General features: G+C 43.3%; 1 protein-coding gene across 3 annotated transcripts in view; it reads right to left on the minus strand.

Moving 5' to 3' along the window:
• FARP2 (FERM, ARH/RhoGEF and pleckstrin domain protein 2) overlaps positions 1-18075 on the minus strand; it is a 750352-nt gene that overhangs the window by 303544 nt on the left and 428733 nt on the right. For all 3 annotated transcript variants that reach the window (XM_030215608.1, XM_030215609.1, XM_030215606.1), the window contains exon 11: positions 5463-5531. In XM_030215608.1, the coding sequence (XP_030071468.1) occupies positions 5463-5531 (69 nt within the window). The remainder of the gene's footprint in view (positions 1-5462; positions 5532-18075) is intronic.

Raw genomic sequence — 18075 nt, forward strand, 5'->3', positions numbered from 1 at the left:
GCCAATGTGACACTGATTTTTTAAAAGGGTTCTAGGGGTGATCTGGGAAATTATAGATCAGTAAGCCTGACGTCGGTGCCAGGCAAAATTGTGGAAACTATTATAAAGAATAAAATTACAGAACACGTAGACAAATATGGTTTAATGGGACAGAGTCAGAATGGGTTCAGCCAAGGGAAGTCTTGCCTCATCAATTTGCTTCATTTCTTTGAAGGCATGAATAAACATGTGGATAAAGGTGAACCAGTTGATGTAGTGTATCTAGATTTTCAGAAAGCTTTCGATAGAGTTCCTCATGAGAGACTCCTGAGAATATTAAAGAGTCATGGGATAGGAGGCAAGGTTCTGGTGTGGATTAGGAATTGGTTAATGGACAGAAAACAGAGGGTAGGGTTAAACGGTTATTTCTCTCAATGGAGGAGGGTGAACAGTGGAGTGCCTCAGGGATCTGTACTCAGACTGGTGCTATTTATTTGGATTTTGTTCACACCTTTTTCAGTAGTAGCTAAAGGTGAGTTACACTCCCTGTCCCTGGAGGGCTCACAATCTAATTCTGTACTTGAGGCAATGGACAGTTAAGTAACTTGACCAAGATCACAAGAAGCAGCAGTGGAATTTGAACCAACCATCTCTGGGTGTCAAGACTGGTGCTCTAACCACTAGGCCACTCCTCTACTCATTTACAAATGATATGGAAATCGGAACGACAAGTGAGGTGATTACATTTGCAGATGATACAAAACTATTCAAGGTTGTTAAAACACGTGCGACTGTGAAATATTGCAGGAAGACCTTAGGAAACTGGAAGACTGGGCATCCAAATGGAAGATGAAATTTATTGTGGACAAATGCAAGGTGATGCACATTGGAAAAAATAATCCAAATCATAGCTACCTGATTGTAGGGTTCACCTTGGGGATCAGCGCTCAAGCAAAAGATCTAGATGTCATTGTAGATAATGCGTCAAAATCTTCTGCTCAGTGTGCAGTGGCAGCCAAAAAAGCAAACAGGATGCTAGGAATTATTAGAAAAGGGATGGTGAATAAGACCAAAAATATTATAATGGTTTTGTAGCGCTGTATGGTGCATCCGCACCTTGAGTATTTTGTTCAGTTCTGGTCGCCGTATCTCATAAAGATATAGAGGAATTAAAAAAGGTTCAAAGAAGCGCAACCAAAATGATAAAGGGGAAACAACTCTTCTTTTATGAGGAAAGGCTAGGACTCTTCAGCTTGGAAAAGAGACGGATTAGGGGAGATATGATTGATGTCTACAAAATCTTGAGTGATGTTGAACGAGTAGAAGTAAATCGATTTTTTACTCGTTCCAAAACTACAAAGACTAGGGGGACACTCGAAGAAGTTACATGGAAGTACTTTTAAAACAAATAGGAGAAAGTATTTTTTCACTCAACAAATAGTTAAGCTCTGGAACTCTTTGCCAGAGGATGTGGTAATGGTGGTTAGCATATCTGGGTTTAAAAAAGGTTAGGACAAGTTCCTGGAGGAAATGTCCATAGTCTGCAATTGAGACAGACATGGAGAAGCAACTTGCTTGGCCACTGTTTGGAAAACAGGATACTGGGTAGATGGACCATTGGTCTGACCAAGTATGACTACTCTTATGTTCTTATATTCTAAAGGACCTATGATTATCCTCTCTTTGAATGAGTGGAGAAGATCTCTTATGAAGGTCCATCTACATTAAATAAGTTACAATACTGATTGTTCAGGTGGTTTTTGATAGTGTACATTTTGTTATTTACCTGCTGTTTTGTCCGAACTTTGGCCTTTACAAAATAGGCACAATATATGCACCAATGGGGCCGCCTTATAAAATTACCGCAAGTGTGTTGTAAATTGTTATATTTCCACTATGCACTATGGCCATGTTTCTGTTAAAAAAAATTACTTCCCCTGGTGGCCCATCAACAGTGCTGTCTAATGCCATCCAGAAAACCTGAATTCAATCCCCAGGCTCAGCTTCTGCTTCTCAGGCTGGATGAGAATCAAGTGGTTGAGAGGCAGTGTTGACACAGCTTTGGGCAGGAAAATGAGAAGTCTGAGTCAGTGCCCAATAGTGATCCTGACTAGCCTGAACTAGGATACATACATCTCCCTCCTCACTTTCTTATCCAAGATACTAGAACGTGCTTGTCCACCGTTGCTGCCTCGACTTTCTTTCTTCTCAAGCTATTCTTGATCCATTCCAATCTGGCTTTCGCCCCCTTCATTTAACTGAAACAGCACTTGCTAAAGTCTCCAATGATCTATTCCTGGCTAAATCCAAAGGGTTCTACTCTATCCTCATCCTTCTTGATCTTTCTGCTGCTTTTTACACTGTTGATCACAGCCTACTCCTTGGCACGCTGTCCTCACTTGGATTTCAGAACTCTGCTCTTTCCTGGTTTTCTTCTTATCTCTCTCAGCGTACTTTTAGTGTATACTCTGGTGGATCCTCCTCTTCCTCTATCCCGCTCTCAGTGGGTGTACCTCAAGGATCTGTCCTAGGTCCTCTCCTTTTCTAAACCTATACTTCCTCCCTTGGTGCTCTGATCTCAGCCCACAGTTTTCAATATCACCTTTACGCTGATGACTCCCAGATCTATCTCTCCACACCAGAAATCTCGGCAGAAATCCAGGCCAAGATATCTGTCTGCCTGTCTGACATTGCTGCCTGGATGTCTCACTGCCACCTGAAGTTCAATATGTCCAAAACTGAGCTCCTTATCTTCCCACCTAAACTTACCTCTCCCCTTCCCACACTCTCTATTTCTGTCGACAACACGCTCATTCTTCCTGTCTCATCTGCTCGTAACCTTGGGGTCATCTTCGACTCCTCCCTCTCCTTCTCTGCATATATTCAACAGATTGCTAAAACCTGTCATTTCTTCCTCTATAATATCGCCAAAATTCGCCCTCTCCTTTCTGAGCACGCTACCAGAACCCTCATCCACACTCTCATCACCTCTCGCTTGGACTACTGCAACTTGCTTCTCACAGGTCTTCCACTCAGCCATCTCTCTCCTCTTCAATCTGTTCAAAATTCTGCTGCACGATTAATATTTCGCCAAAGTCGCTATGCCCATATCAGCCCTCTTCTGAAGTCACTTCACTGGCTCCCTATCCGTTTCCGTATACAGTTCAAGCTCCTCTTATTAACCTATAAGTGCATTCACTCTGCTGCCCCTCACTACCTCTCCACCCTCAACTCTCCCTACACTCCTTCCCAGGAACTCTGTTCACTAGGCAAATCTCTCCTAATTGCACCTTTCTCCTCCATCGCTAACTCCAGACTCCGTTCCCTTTATCCCACTGCACCCTATGCCTGGAATAGACTTCCTGAGCCATTACATCTAGCTCCATCCCTGGCCGCCTTCAAATCCGGGCTAAAGGCCTACCTGTTTGATGCTGCTTTTAATTCCTAACTTGTCACCTGCTCGTAACCTTTATCTTGTCTTCCTCTCTTCAATAGTCCCTTTTCCCTATGTGTCCTATCTGTCTGTCCTACCCTTATCCCTTATTTGTCCTGTCTGTCTGTCCTGATTTAGATTGTAAGCTCTTTTGAGCAGGGACTGTCTTTTCTTCATGTTCAATTGTGAAGCTCTGCGCACGACTGGTAGCGCGATAGAAATGATTTGTAGTAGTAGTATATGTACCACTTTCTGAAGGAACTGCAGACTATGGATCTTACTGCATGACTATCACTGTAATCGCTGGCCTACAGAAGGTCATGAAAATAGAAATAAAACCCAAATGAAGGCCCGTGGCCCACTGTTCAATTAGAGGCAGGTTCCATTTAAGTTGGAAGCCCAAAGAAGCTGAAGGAAAGCTGCCGGACCAAGAATAAAGCAGATGACTATTAGTAGCTTAAAACTTATACTACCTCTGATATCCAAACACTGTCCAGCCCTAGCCATGGAGAAGACAAGTTCCAGACCTAAACGCTATTTGGAACTCATGTCTTCACAGAGATGTAACCAGAGCAGACTGGAGTGAATGGAACTTCTTAACTTTATATTTTTATTCCACCTTCTCATAATACTAAATAGCACTAAACTAAACAATAATACTTTGCATTCAGACACAAATTTAGTTGATACAATTTCAGAAGCATATAGCATAATTTTTATTTATTTATTGCTTATTATAGCCACATAAATTGCTTAACATTGACCCCAACTGATGTACATTTTACTGCTCATTAAAAAAAACTGGATTTACCACACTAGAACTGAAAAGCTTCCTTCATTCTACAGTGGGGCAGTTTTAATGCATCTCTCCTTGCTGTGCAGGGTCTACCTCTAAGGTCAAGAGAATAGTCTCCAGGCTTCTATGATCTTTGCCGTCTGCTGATGCTTTCTTAATTTTATGCCAGTACTGGCATTCTGAACCTCTCCTGATTTTATCCTATGGCATGTGCAGAGATAGAAGTCTAGTTTCTCTTGGCCCTCCTACTTCTTTCAGCTGCTTAGTGTCAGAATCAGCCTTTTTATTGGATACCATAAGTGTTCATTTGCATATGCCGGAGTTTTACTCTTGCTCTCATATCTCCCTTATATAAGCTCAATCATTACAGAGTTCTGAGATCAGAGCACACACAACAACTTAGGGTGCCTTTGTTAACCAAGCTACAGAGACGGCGTTGTCCGATAGGCCCGGTAACATGTAATAAAATAGCTTTGCGGTTATGGACAGTGAAGGAACAGAGTGTACTCAAGATGCAACTTAAAGCATATTTGTTTGCGCAGGATTACTTTGGTGTAGGTTGAGGGCAAAGCTTTTGTAAATTAAGATGTGTGACTCAGTGTATCCCCAAGAACTCTGCAATCATGGGACTTAAAACTTTGGTATTCCTTCCTCCCTCAACCATGATTAATGTGTGCTACCTCCACAGTTTCCCTAGCCAAGTTTGTAACAGAAGACTGACCTGGAATTAAATTTCATTCTCCCTCATGCCAGCGTTCAACACTACCTCAGACAATGGGCTGGTCCAAGGCATGATTTTCTTACAGAAAAGTAAAGTATGTATTTATACATGCAGTGGAGCAAACCAGGACTGGTTTAGCCTCTCCCCTATGATATGGAATCACTAGTAACAGTACTACTGAGACTGCCAAGAATGGTGCCAATTGATGGTAAACTGAAAGTTGGGGATGGGCTTAGAAATTGCATTCTAATGCCAGCTACGTTTGAACAACACTGGCCTGTGCTAAATCTGAACCAAGGTCTTAGAGGAAAAGCATCTGTATATCCCTGTGCTAATTTTCTTGAGCCATTCAATATAACTAAGAACCCATTACTAAATATGTTCTGAAGCTGTGAATAATAAGAAAGCATTTTAACACATATGCATACAAAAAGCAGACACCTAATATCTCATACAAAAAGTAAAATACTTCCAAATAAGACAACTTATGGTTCCCTTACCTCTGCAAAAGGAAAAGAAAACCACCTCTTTACCTTTCATAGGGAGTTTTCCTCATTCCACTGTCCCGAACATAGTCCACCAGCTGTTTCTGTGTTCGGCCACTGTAAACACACACAAGGGAGCATCACAAACATTGGTGAGGACAGATTGGGTAAAAACTATTTTGAGGTCAGTAAGAGAACTAGGAACTCCTCTAAGCAGAATAAAGAACTAAATCTGTAATCTGCTCACCTATGTTTGCAACCAGAGTGCAGTCACCTTAATATTCCTCAACCTCTTCCATATCCAACCATGTTGACTTTAAGGTCTTTCCTGATGCGTATTACAAGTTAAAGATCACAGAAGCACACATCCTACCCCTCAACTTATCTCACTATGAGCACTTTCACAACGCCTTCCCCTAACTACATCACTTATCCCATGGTCTGCATGGAATTACTATAAAGTTTTAGAAAGTTATATAAGTCAAATTAAGTAGTGGCTCAGCAAACTGGGTGCTATGGATCAGGCACATACCCAGACTTCAGGTTTTGGCAGGGCTTTATTTGAAAGGGTACTTGGGGGTACTGAGTACCGGCACCCTTTCCATTGTTTGCTAAAATTGACCCATGGTCCCCAAGTTTTAATGAAAGAGCTCAGGCTGTACTCACCAATTCTGCCTTGTCATACATTCTGTGACTGGTTGCAGGGGGCCTGGCTATTGTGGGGTGGGTCCCTCAGTAATTATCCCACCCCTGACGGGTGGCCTGGCATTTGAGTACCGGCACCTTTTTCACTAGAAAAAACACACTGGGTTTTGGTGAAAAGTTGTCCATGAAGGTGCAGACAGTTAGGGTGGTGCAGGTTGCTATGAGTGATTTTAGGAGTGTTGTTCAGGGTTTGGTATTGAGCAGCTCTGTATTTGGGGATTGCAAATGTACAGTTGAAAGCATTACAAATGATGCAAAATGCTGCATGATTAATTGTAGGGTCACCTAAGTTTGAACATATAACTCCAGTGTTGAAGCAGCTTTATTGGCTACTGGTGAAATGTTGGATCCAAACCAAGATCTTGTCTATTGTCCATCAAACTCTTTATAGGAGTGTACCACGGTATTATGTGAAGGCTTTGCAGGTATATTGTTCCAAACGGACCTTGCACTCAGAGACCACAATGCAGCTTAATATTGAAGCACCGGACATGCATCAGCTTTCTCGGTGGCTGGTCCATTGAGTTGGAACAGGTTATCAAGACAATTGCGTTTATGCAGAGATAGAGTACAATTTAAGAAATTATTAAAAACAGTGCTTTTTGTGGAAGCCTTCCTTTGAAGGAGGTTAATTTGTGGGTTTTTGTGTAACAAATCTTGTAATGATGCATAAGATGTATAACCTGTGGGTGAATGTGGTTTTTTTTAAACTTACGTTTTATTGTAAACCACTTAGGTTTAGGTGGAGTATACATTTTTTAAATAAATAAATACTCAAAAGGCTATTTACTTTGGTGGAGTAGGTGTCCAATTGCTTATGTTAAGCCCCCTCTCTTTCAGCAGGTCTGAGGAGCAGGATGTTGATTTTGTGGCAGCAATTTTTGATAGCAGAATGTCTTGCACTGGTAGAATTCTTTGCAGTACTAATTTAAATATAGAAGTCTACTCAACAAACCAGAAGAGTGGGACCACTGAGAGATGCTGCAGACTGCAGCAATGATCTTTTATAAATTAAAAGGATCTTTTGACCATGTCTCCAAAGAGGGAGTGTCTCCCATACAGGATGCATCAGCTAATTTGAAACAAATGGCCTCACATAAACGAGAGGCACACAGCTAAGCCAGATCCCTTGCCACAATAGCAGAAGAGGACTCCTGGAGAAGGTTTCAAAAACATTAAAAACAGTGCACATGAACTGTGTACCACAGTTAGTATGGCAGCTGTGTGTGTGACTGATGAAAAACACAGGCCTTGTGGAAGATCTTAGTGCATGTATTGGACCATACAGAGCTGATGTACTGCTATGTGTACAAATAATATTGCCCCCGAGGAAGGGGGAGAGGAACTCATATGCACACAGATAATAGATGACTGCACAGATATGCTTCTTCCCTTCTTCAGAATAATTTTTTGCTCTAGTCGATAATTTGAGCACAATGCTTGTGGTACTCTTGAACAGGAGCAGTGTAAAAAAACTACAAAAAGTGGAAAGAACACAAAAGTCCCATGAGTGAACAAAGTCAAACAACAAGGAGTGGGAACTGGATCAGGCACTTCAAAAACAGATTCAGGACTCCAAAATGAGTCAACAAATAAAACACCTATAATTTCTATCCTTATCCTTCTTGACCTATCTGCTGCTTTCAACACTGTTGACCACACTATACTTCTGGATACGCTGTCCTCGCTTGGATTCCAGGGCCCTGTTCTTTCCTGGTTCTCCTCTTACCTCTCACTTCGTTCTTTCAGTGTTCACTCTAGTTGATCCTCTTCAACTTCCATCCCGCTTTCTGTTGGTGTGCCTCAGGGTTCTGTCCTTGGACCCCTCCTATTCTCCATCTATACCTCTTCCCTTGATACCCTGATTTCATCCCATGGCTTTCAATACCATCTTTACTCTGATGACTCTCAGATCTACATCTCCACCCCTGAAATCTCAACCTCGATCCAGGACAAATCTCAGCCTGCTTGTCCAACATGGCTGCTTGGATGTCTCAACGCCATCTAAAGCTCAACATGTCCAAAACTGAAGTTCTCGTTTTTCCCCCTAAACCCACCTCCCCTCTTCCCCCTTTCTCTATCTCTGTTAATGACTCTCACATCCTCCCTGTCTCCTTGGCTCGTAACTTTGGAGTCATCTTTGATTCCTCTCTCTCCTTCTCTGCACATATTCAACAGATCACCAAAACCTGTCGTTTCTTTATCTACAATATTAGCAAATTTCGCCCCTTCCTTTCTGAATACACTGCCAGAACCCTTATCCACACCCTTGTCACCTCTCGCTTGGACTATTGCAATTTACTTCTGACTAGTCTTCCGCTCAGCCATCTCTCTCCTCTCCAATGTCCAAAATTCCGCGGCATGACTTATTTTCCGCCAGAATCGTTATACCCACACTAGCCCACTCCTCAAGTCACTTCACTGGCTCCCTGTCCGCTTCCGCATTCAATTAAAACTTCTCGTACTGATCTTTAAATGCATCCACTCTGCAGCCCCCCATTACCTCTCCACTCTCATCTCTCCCTACATTCCTCCCCATGAACTCCGCTCACTGGACAAATCTCTCTTGTCGTCCCCCTTCTCCTCCATTGCTAACTCCAGGCTTCGCTCCCTTTCTCTCGTGGCACCTTATGCCTGGAATAGACTTCCTGGACCTATACGTCTAGCTCCATCTCTACCTGTTTTCAAATCTATGCTGAGAACCCACCTTTTCACTGCTGCTTGTTAGCTCCCATTATTCCCTCACCCGTAACTGTCTTGTCTGTCTGTATTATTTAGATTGTAAGCTCTTTTGAGCAGGGACTGTCTCTTTGTATCAGGTGTTCAGCGCTGCGTGCGTCTGGTAGCGCTATACAAATGCTAATAATAATTTAATTTTGGAGTCCTGAGTCTGTTTTTGAAGTGCCTGATCCAGTTTCCACTCCTTGTTCTTTGACTCTTCAACACAATTCAGACCAGGCACAGCAGATACTTGGAATGTGTCAAAATTCAGATCTTTATGTCACACTTCAGGCAAGGATGAAACCTGACTTTGGTGATTTTTTTCTTTAAGTAAACTAAAACATAACAAATAAGACTTTGTAAGGAAAAAGGTGAAAAATGGCTATAATATGTACTTACTATAAAGAGGGAAATCTTCAATTTGCACCAGCTTGCTAGAGTAGAAGAAACTAAACTGTTCTTTCCCCATTTGCATGGAGGTTGGCTGTTTGTTGTTTATGAACATGTTAAGCTTTTTCTGTAAAAGATTACATTGCCTGTACCTTTAATTAAGGTTGTGCTCTTGAACTACAAATCCCTGCAATCTTGTAGTTCTCTAATGGGCTCTTCCAGAGCACATGTCCAGCTCCCTGTGTCTCTTGGGACTCTTTCTATTGGCTTGCCTTGTTCTCTGTGTATGCTGGGCTAGTTGCCCCCTTCCCCCTTTCTCTCTAGGAAGACTGTAAGAGTTAGCTTGCAGCATTCTTCTCTGTGAACTGAAACTGCCTATGCTGTATTTTACAGTGTGAGACTATCAAGATTTCACCAGTGTAAAAGCATAAACAGCATCTCTACTCATATGTTGTTGAATTACTCCCAGCTTCTCACTTGCTTGGAGAGAGAGTTGGTGGAAAACAGGCTCCCAGTTCACAAGGCAAAAACTCTTTGCCCGGCACATCTGAACTGTAAGTTATTTTACCTTGTTTGATTACTGCATTAAAGAAGATTTTGGTTCAAGAGTTTTAAGTCTTCTCATAGTGATCTTCTATACTCTGGTTTAAGCTGCATGCCATTCACACCCAATAAAAAGGCAGAACATAAACTAAGGAGGCTTATGATGAAAATGCCAGCTGGAGGTAGCTGGGATTGGGCAGGTTTAGATTGAAATGAAAGACTAAGAAGGATTTGAAGGAAGTTACTAAGCCAAACTTCACACCTGTTCCCATTCTCCCAACCAAAAAAAAAAAAAAATTAAGATGGAGGTTGGGATAGTTATGGGACAGTAGTAAATAAACAGGACAGAAAATTCATCTCTTAAAGGCTGCCATTACACTTGAGAAGTCACTCATGAGAGCATGTCACCAGTAATCCATCCAGGACTTCGATGTTTGTGTCCAAGTTCTTGTGACCATGGACAGACTGCACTATGGGGATAATATTCCAAGACTGTGCTGCTCTGAAATGCAGAAGTCACCTAAGGCCACTTATGATTTTACAGGTCAGAGGCTGATGTACGCGTTGCTGAAGTGCAATAATACATTTAGAATACACAGTACAAAATAGTTTATTTTGCAAAATTTCAATTCTCCCAGTCCAAATAAGCTTGATCCTGGAAGTAATTTGGGATCATTTATACTTATTACTACACTTTCTTGTACCTCTTTTCCCCTCATTTTTTTAGATCTTCTGATGATGTGCAACCAGTGACCAACAAGAAAAAGTCAAAGGTCAAACCAGCCATTCATTAGAAGACTCCTCCACTGCATTTGCGATGAACATGCCAGATTTATTTATTTTCAAAGGCATCATCTAGCTCTACCAGGGACCGATCTAAATAGCAAAGATACTTACCTGTAGCTGGTGTTCTCTGAGAACAGCAGGCCGCTTATTCTCACATCCGACGGAGTTTCGGTGTGGACGCTAAATCGCTAGCACTAAAGAAAGTTCTAGCAGTGTCCCACCACGTATGCACTGGTGCCATCCCACATGATGTTAAGCACAGGTCCCTCAGTCAGGTGAAAAGCATAAAGAGTATACAACTGAAAACAACTCCTAGGGGAGGTGGAATGGTATGTGAGAAAACCCTCACATACCCTCTCACCTGCTATGAGAGGTGGGAGGGTATGTGAGCTACAGGTAAGTATCTTTGCTTTCTCCCAGGACAAGCAGGTCGTGTTATTCCCACATGCGGGAATCCCTAGCTACCAGGCTCACTGAAAACAAGAAAGCTAGGATAATAGAGTCTCAAAATGTTGAGACTAAAGCTTCAATCTAACTAAAACTATTTACATACTAGGTGTAGGTGCAGCCTGGAATGGAACAAAACAGGGCCTAGGAGGGTGGAGTTGGATTCTAGACACCAAACAAATTCTGCAGAACTGCCTGTCCGACCTAACTATACCGTCGGGTGTCCTGATCCAAAAAGTAGTAAGATGTGAATGTGTGGACTGCAGATCACATTGCAGCCTTTCAAATCTCCTCTATGGAGGCTGATCTCAAGTGGGCAACTAATGCAATCAAGGCTCTAACATTATGAGTCGTGACATGACCATCAAGAGTCAGCCCAGCCTGGGCATAAGCAAAAGAGATGCAGACTGCTATCCAACTTGAAAGTGTGCATTTGCCGACGGCCATCCCCAACCTGTTGGGAACAAAAGAAACAAAAAGCTGGATGGACTGTCTATGGGCTTAAGTCTGCTCCAGATAGAAAGCTAAGGCTCATTTGCAGTCTAAAGTATGTAGTACACTTTCACCAATTGACTGGTTAAGATGGAACTCTGACACAACCCTAGAAAGGAATTTGGGGTGCCTGTAGACGACTACTCTGTTGTGATGGAACTTAATGTATGGTGGGTGAGCTACCAGGACTTGGAGCTCACTGTGACTGTCACCAGAAACACAACATTCCAGGTCAAAAGGAGCTTTCATCAGCTGGTGAGGACTATGTTGAGATCCCATGACACAACTGGAGGTTTGGTAGGCAGATGTGTCAACAACAAACCGCTCATGAAGCGAACAACTAAGAGCTGCACAGAGATGGACTCACTACCTACACGCTGATGATAAGAGCCAATTGCACTAAGATGAACCCTTACAAAGTTAGTTTTCAAGCCAGACTCAGAGAGGTGTAGGAGGTATTCAAGCAGTTTTTGTGCAGGGCAAGAGAAAGGATTTAAGGCGTTGTCTTCACACCAGATGGCAAACCTCCATCTAAAAGAATAACACCTCTTAGTGGAATCCTTTCTGGAAGCCAGTAAGATATGGGAGACACCCTCAGGCAATCTGAGGATTCGAGTTTTACATTCTCAACACCCAAGCCGTGAGGGCCAGAGACTGGAAGTTGGGATGCAGAAGGGAACCCTCGTTCTGCATGATGAGAGACGGAAAAAAATCCTATCACCACGGATCTTCTGAAAACAATTCCAGAAGAAGAGGGATCCATATCTGCCGTGGCCAATAAGGAGTGATCAGAATCATACTGCCCTGTCCTTATCTGAATTTCAGCAAGGACTTCTCCATGAGAGGTATGGGAGGATACACATATAGAAATCCTCTCCCCCAATGCAGGAGAAAGGCATCAGACGCTAGTCTGCCATATGACCCAAGCCTGGAACAGAAATGAGGGACTTTGTTGTTGAGGTGAGTGGTGAAAAGATCCAAGTGGGTGTCCCACTCTCAGATGTTCTTGTGGACTACACCCATGTTGAGAGACCTCTCATGCGGTTGCAATATCCTGCTCAGTCTGTCTGCTAGGCAGTTGTTCTTGCCAGGAAGGTAAACGGCAAGGAGGTTCATCCCATGAAGGAGAGCCCATTGCCACATACCCACTACTTCATGATACAAGGGGTAGGATCCTGTAACCCCCTGCTTGTTGACATAAAACATCGCAACCTGGTTGTCTGTCTGAATTTGGATAACATGGTTTTGGAGTTGATCTCTGAAAGCCTTTAGAGCATTCCAAATGACCCATAGCTCGAAAAGACTGATTTGAAGATGTACCTCCTGAGTGGACCACTCACTTTCAATGTGAAGCCCATCCAAATGAGCTCCTTAACAGAGGTCAACACCTTTTGATGCTGTGGAATTTGGAATGGAAGTCCCAGAGTCAAATTAGACCCGATCGTCCACCAGAGAAAGGCAAGACCCAACTCTGGTGGGATGTGAATGAATCCATTAGGTTCCTCGTGGCTTGAGACCACTGGGAGACTCAAGTCCACTGGCCACTCTCAAATGGAGCCATGCCATGGGAGTGACATGCCCTGTGGAGGCCATGTGGCCCATCAGTCTCAACATTTGCCGAGCTGAAACCTGTTGGCTGCTGTGGACTTGCGAGGCAAGCGCTACCAAGGTATCCGCTCTCGCTAGAGAAAGGAAGGCTCGAGTCTGCACTGTGTCTAGCAGGACTCCTATGTACTCCAATTGTCGTACTGGATTGTGATGCAACTTGCGATAATTTATTACAAACTCCAGTAACTATAGCACCTGAATAGTCAACCGCATTGACTCGATTGTCCCCTCCTGAGCTGTGTTCTTCACCAGCCAATCGATCAGTTAGGGAAACACATACACTCCCAGTCTGCATAGATATGCTATGACTAACAACAGGCATTTGGTAAAAGTTCTGGGGGCAGATGCTAGGCCAAATGGCAGGACGTGATACTAGAAGTGGCATTTCCCCACTTGAAATCTGAGATACATCCTGTGAACTGGGAAGTATCAAAATGTGGGTATAGGCATCCTTTAAGTCCAGAAAGCATAGCCAATCATTTTCCTGAATGAGAGGAAGTAGGGTGCACTGAACTTTTCTGTCACCAGAAATTTGTTCAGGGTCCTTCGGTCTAAGATGGGCCTGAATCCCCTCCCCCCCCTCCCCCATTTTCTTGATCACAAGAAAGTACCTGGAATAAAATTCCTGCCCCTCCTCCCCTGGTAGCACAGGTTCAACCGCTCAGGCGTGCAGAAGGGCGGAGATTTCCTGTATTTGCTTGAGAGCTGAACTAAGACTCGGTGGGCAATTTGGAGATTGCTGATGCCAATTTAGAGCATATCTGTGACAGACCATTTGAAGTACTCACTGGTCAGAGGTTAAAAGGGGCTATCTGTAGTGGTAAAAAGTGATCCTCCCTCTGACTGGTAGGCCGTCTGGAACGGACACTCTTGAATGGCTATGCTCTGCTTGTGCCAGTCAAAAGCCTGTGCCCTATTTTGACTGGGCAGTCGGCAGGGATTTCTGGTGAAGAGGCTGGTGAGGCCTGGGATGGGGGCCCTGAATTACCTTAGTAGACTGAGCAGAAGGCAGGTACCTACGTCTTTGAAAGTAGTAGGACCTGTACCTCTGCCCAGCCAAAATCTTCTTGTTAAATAAGATGTAGGTGGAGGTTGCCGAGAGAGAGAGTGTGGATACTGTCAGTGTGCTTTTTAATGAAGTCAGGAACCTCTTTCACTTTTTCTCCAAACAACTTTTTCTCCTCTCGGCAGGGCACATCTGCCAACCTCTCCTCAGCCTGTTCTAGGTCAGAGACACACAGCCATAAGTGCCTGCACATCCCTACACCCATTCTAGAAAGTCTGGATGTAATATCAAAGTGTTGTAAGCACCTCTGGTCAAATAATGCTGACACTCCATCTGCTTACTGGCCAACTGGCAAAGCTTGGAGGCCTGCTCCACAGGGAGAGAATCCACCAGACTAAGCAAAACCTTCTTATAGCAGGAGACATCAACCTTCACCTTCAGGATACTAACCTAACAAGCGTATGTGAATGCAAAGACTTCCTCCAATTATGGGACCTTCACTGGCCAAATATGGAACCTGCCCACATTAAAGGCCAAACACTGGACATCATCACATACAAATTCTCATCAGAACTTAATCTCGCACTAACAGATACAAAATGGACAGCCATACCATGGTCTGATCACTTCAAAGCAAACCTCTCCCTTCACTGGCGAACAAAGGATTCACAACATAACCAAGAACAACGAACCTACACCACGAGAGGTAAAATAGACCCGCTAACATTTTGGCAACAATTCTACAACAATGAATGGACAACACCAACAGAGTCACCCCAATTTCTCCTTGAATGGGACAATAGATGCAGAATCATATTAGATAACATAGCACCACTTCAAACCAGAACCTCACACAGAAAGAACTCAATAACATGGTTTAATAATGAACTGAAAGAATTAAAAACACAAGTCAGAAGATTAGAACGAGCATGGAATAAGAAAAAAGATGATTCCGCACTCAACGACTGGAAACAACTACAAAGAAAATACAAATACACCATTAGACAAACTAAAAGATCATACTATAAAACTAAAATCGGACCAGACTACAAGGATACACATAAACTCTTCCAGCTCGTAAACAAACTACTAAATACCATGCCAGTTACTTCTAACAACATAGACACCCCATCAGTGAACAATCTTGCGAACTACTTCAGAGAGAAAATTATAAAGCTACGACTCTTGCTACCTATCAACACAATTGACTATGTAAACCTCCTTCAGTGTTTAGATCCAATATCTGGGGAACACCCAGCAGACCGATCATGGACCAACTTTGTCGCACTCTCGATCGACAACATCTCCCAATCGCTTAGAAGATACGCCAAGTCGCAATGCAAATTAGACATCTGCCATAGTAGCCTTATAAGATCCACCCCTCAACAACTCAAAACAGACCTCACGAGCCACCTGAACTACATGCTACAAAATGGCCTCTTCCCTAAGGATAAAGGAAATATCTTACTCACTCCCCTACCTAAAGACGCAAAGAAAAGTACAAATGACTTAACCAACTACCGTCCAGTAGCATCTATCCCGCTGATAACCAAACTTATGGAGGGCGTAGTGATGAAACAGTTCACTAACTACCTAAATAAATACTCAATTCTTCAAGAATCTCAATCAGGATTTCGGTCAAACCACAGCACTGAAACAGTACTAGTGACCTTAATGAATAAATTTAAACAAGCAATTGCAACTGGCAACAACATACTTCTTTTACAATTCAACATGTCCAGTGCCTTCGATATGGTCAACCATGGAATATTACTACATATCCTAGAATACTTTGGAATTGGAGGTAACGTTCTTAACTGGTTTAGAGGATTCCTGACCTCAAGATCATACCAAGTAACAACTTACGAGGCTATATCAGCCCCATGGACACCTGAATGCGGAGTTCCCCAAGGATCCCCCCTCTCGCCAACCCTCTTCAACCTAATGATGATACCTTTAGCCAAGCTACTGGCCAATCAAAACCTCAACCCATACATTTATGCAGATGATGTCACGATATACATCCTGTTTAAACATGATCCAAAGGAAATCTCCAATGAGATCAACCAAAGCTTCCAAATAATGCACTCCTGGGCGGATGCATTTCAGTTAAAACTTAACGCAGAAAAAACACAATGTCTTATACTCACCTCACAACATAACACAAATAAATTCACTACCATAACCATACCAAACGTTTCCCGTCCCGTCTCAAATACACTGAAAATTCTTGGAATCACCATTGATCGAAACATTTTTCTCCCAAATGAGTTCAAGGTTCTGGCCTCTTGCCCCTGGGGCTCATTTGAGAGCAGATTCAACTACCAAAGAGAGGTGAGGTAACTGGGCCCTCTCAAATCCAAGAGCCTTCTGGATATGATATTGTGTATCTACCTTTTGGATGCTACCTGCACTGAAAGGGGACATTCCCAGTTTCTCATCAGTACATCCTTAAGGATAGGGTGCAATGGTATAGGACCCCTTCCTTAGGAGAAGACATATAACATCTCAGCACTGGGCTCCTCCTCCGTCTTCAACTTAAGTGGGATAGACGCAGCCATCTCCCTGACAAAACCAGTAAAAGAGAGTGCCTCTGGAGGAGATTTTCATCTTACTTGAGGTGAGGGATCAGATGGAATACCGTATGACTACTCCTCCAAGAAGTAATGTGGATCCTCATTTCAATTCAAATGTATCCGATCCATTAGAGCATTCCTTTTCCCTGCTGTCATGAACATTTTCATTCACTCCTATTATAATCACAGCTTGATTATTGTAACTCCCTCTATGTAGGTCTCCCACAATGTGAAATACAATGGCCATAGCTTATTCAAAACACTGCGATCAAGCTCATAACCGGATACAAAAAGTATGACCATGTTATACGGCTTCTGAAAGATGCCTACTGGATACCCATTCATTATCGAATTCAATATAATGTGAGGAGTACGGGAGCATGGAGTGGGAAACAGCTAAGGCAGGAGGGAGAAAGTCTCCTTTAGGGTGTCCTAAACCCACAAGGGAGGGCAGAGCCCCAAGATTCCAGTCCTCAGGGATCAAACAGGTCAGATAGAGCAGCTTGTCACCTTCCTCAGAGAGAACAGGAAGATCCAAAGACTAAAATTCCCAGGAGCCCTTGAGGGAGACACAGGGTAGAGCCAGGAAGCGTTCTCTACACTACCAGTCCCAGAATGCTAAGGGGAGGGAGGAGGACCTGAGGAGGATTAATCAGGAGGATGAGGGAAAGCTGGAGGAGAGGGTTGTAGAAGAGCCTATGGATTGGCAACCGGTGAAGAGCGGGGGTGGAGAGAGAGAAGAGATTGTGGAAGAGGAGCCTATGGACATTTCTGCTTTGGCTAGAGTCAAAGGTAGAGAGTTAAAAGGGCTGATGGCAGCGTGGTTCTCATGCCTGGTGAAGGGAGGGAAAAGGAGCCTACGTCAGCAAGGAATTAATAAATGAAGGTTTCAACCTGGGTCAAGTGGGAGGATTGTCAGGAGTTGGTGCTGACAGAGAAAGGGTGGGACCGTTACATTCCCTAGTCTGCTAGTAGGAAGGGAGTGAAGCATGGGTTGAAGCTGGACAAGCTGTATTGTGTATAGTGAGACTGTGTTAAAGGAAAACGAGGAAAAATCAGAGAACTGTTTATTTGATGTGTAGAGACAAACTTGCTCTTCCCCTGGAGGAAGGGGTGGGAGAGCATAGTTACTCCGTTTCCCTTTCAAGGGAGGGAAGGGGAAGAAAGAGAAAGAAGGATTGGGAGAAGAGACTGCTTCAGTCTGGAAGTTTTGATATAGTTTGAATTTAGAGTGGGCTCTGGGAAACGCTGAGAGACTCGTCCTGCTGCAGAACTATTGCCATAGGCAGTGGGCAAAGACTAACAGGGGATTTGGGGGAGAATTACAGAGCATTGGGGGATTAAAACCCTCCCTGTATCCTGTGGATTACAATAAACTACTCTTTCT

This window comes from Microcaecilia unicolor, chromosome 10 (genome assembly GCF_901765095.1).
Source record: "Microcaecilia unicolor chromosome 10, aMicUni1.1, whole genome shotgun sequence".
NCBI classification, from domain to species: domain Eukaryota; kingdom Metazoa; phylum Chordata; class Amphibia; order Gymnophiona; family Siphonopidae; genus Microcaecilia; species Microcaecilia unicolor.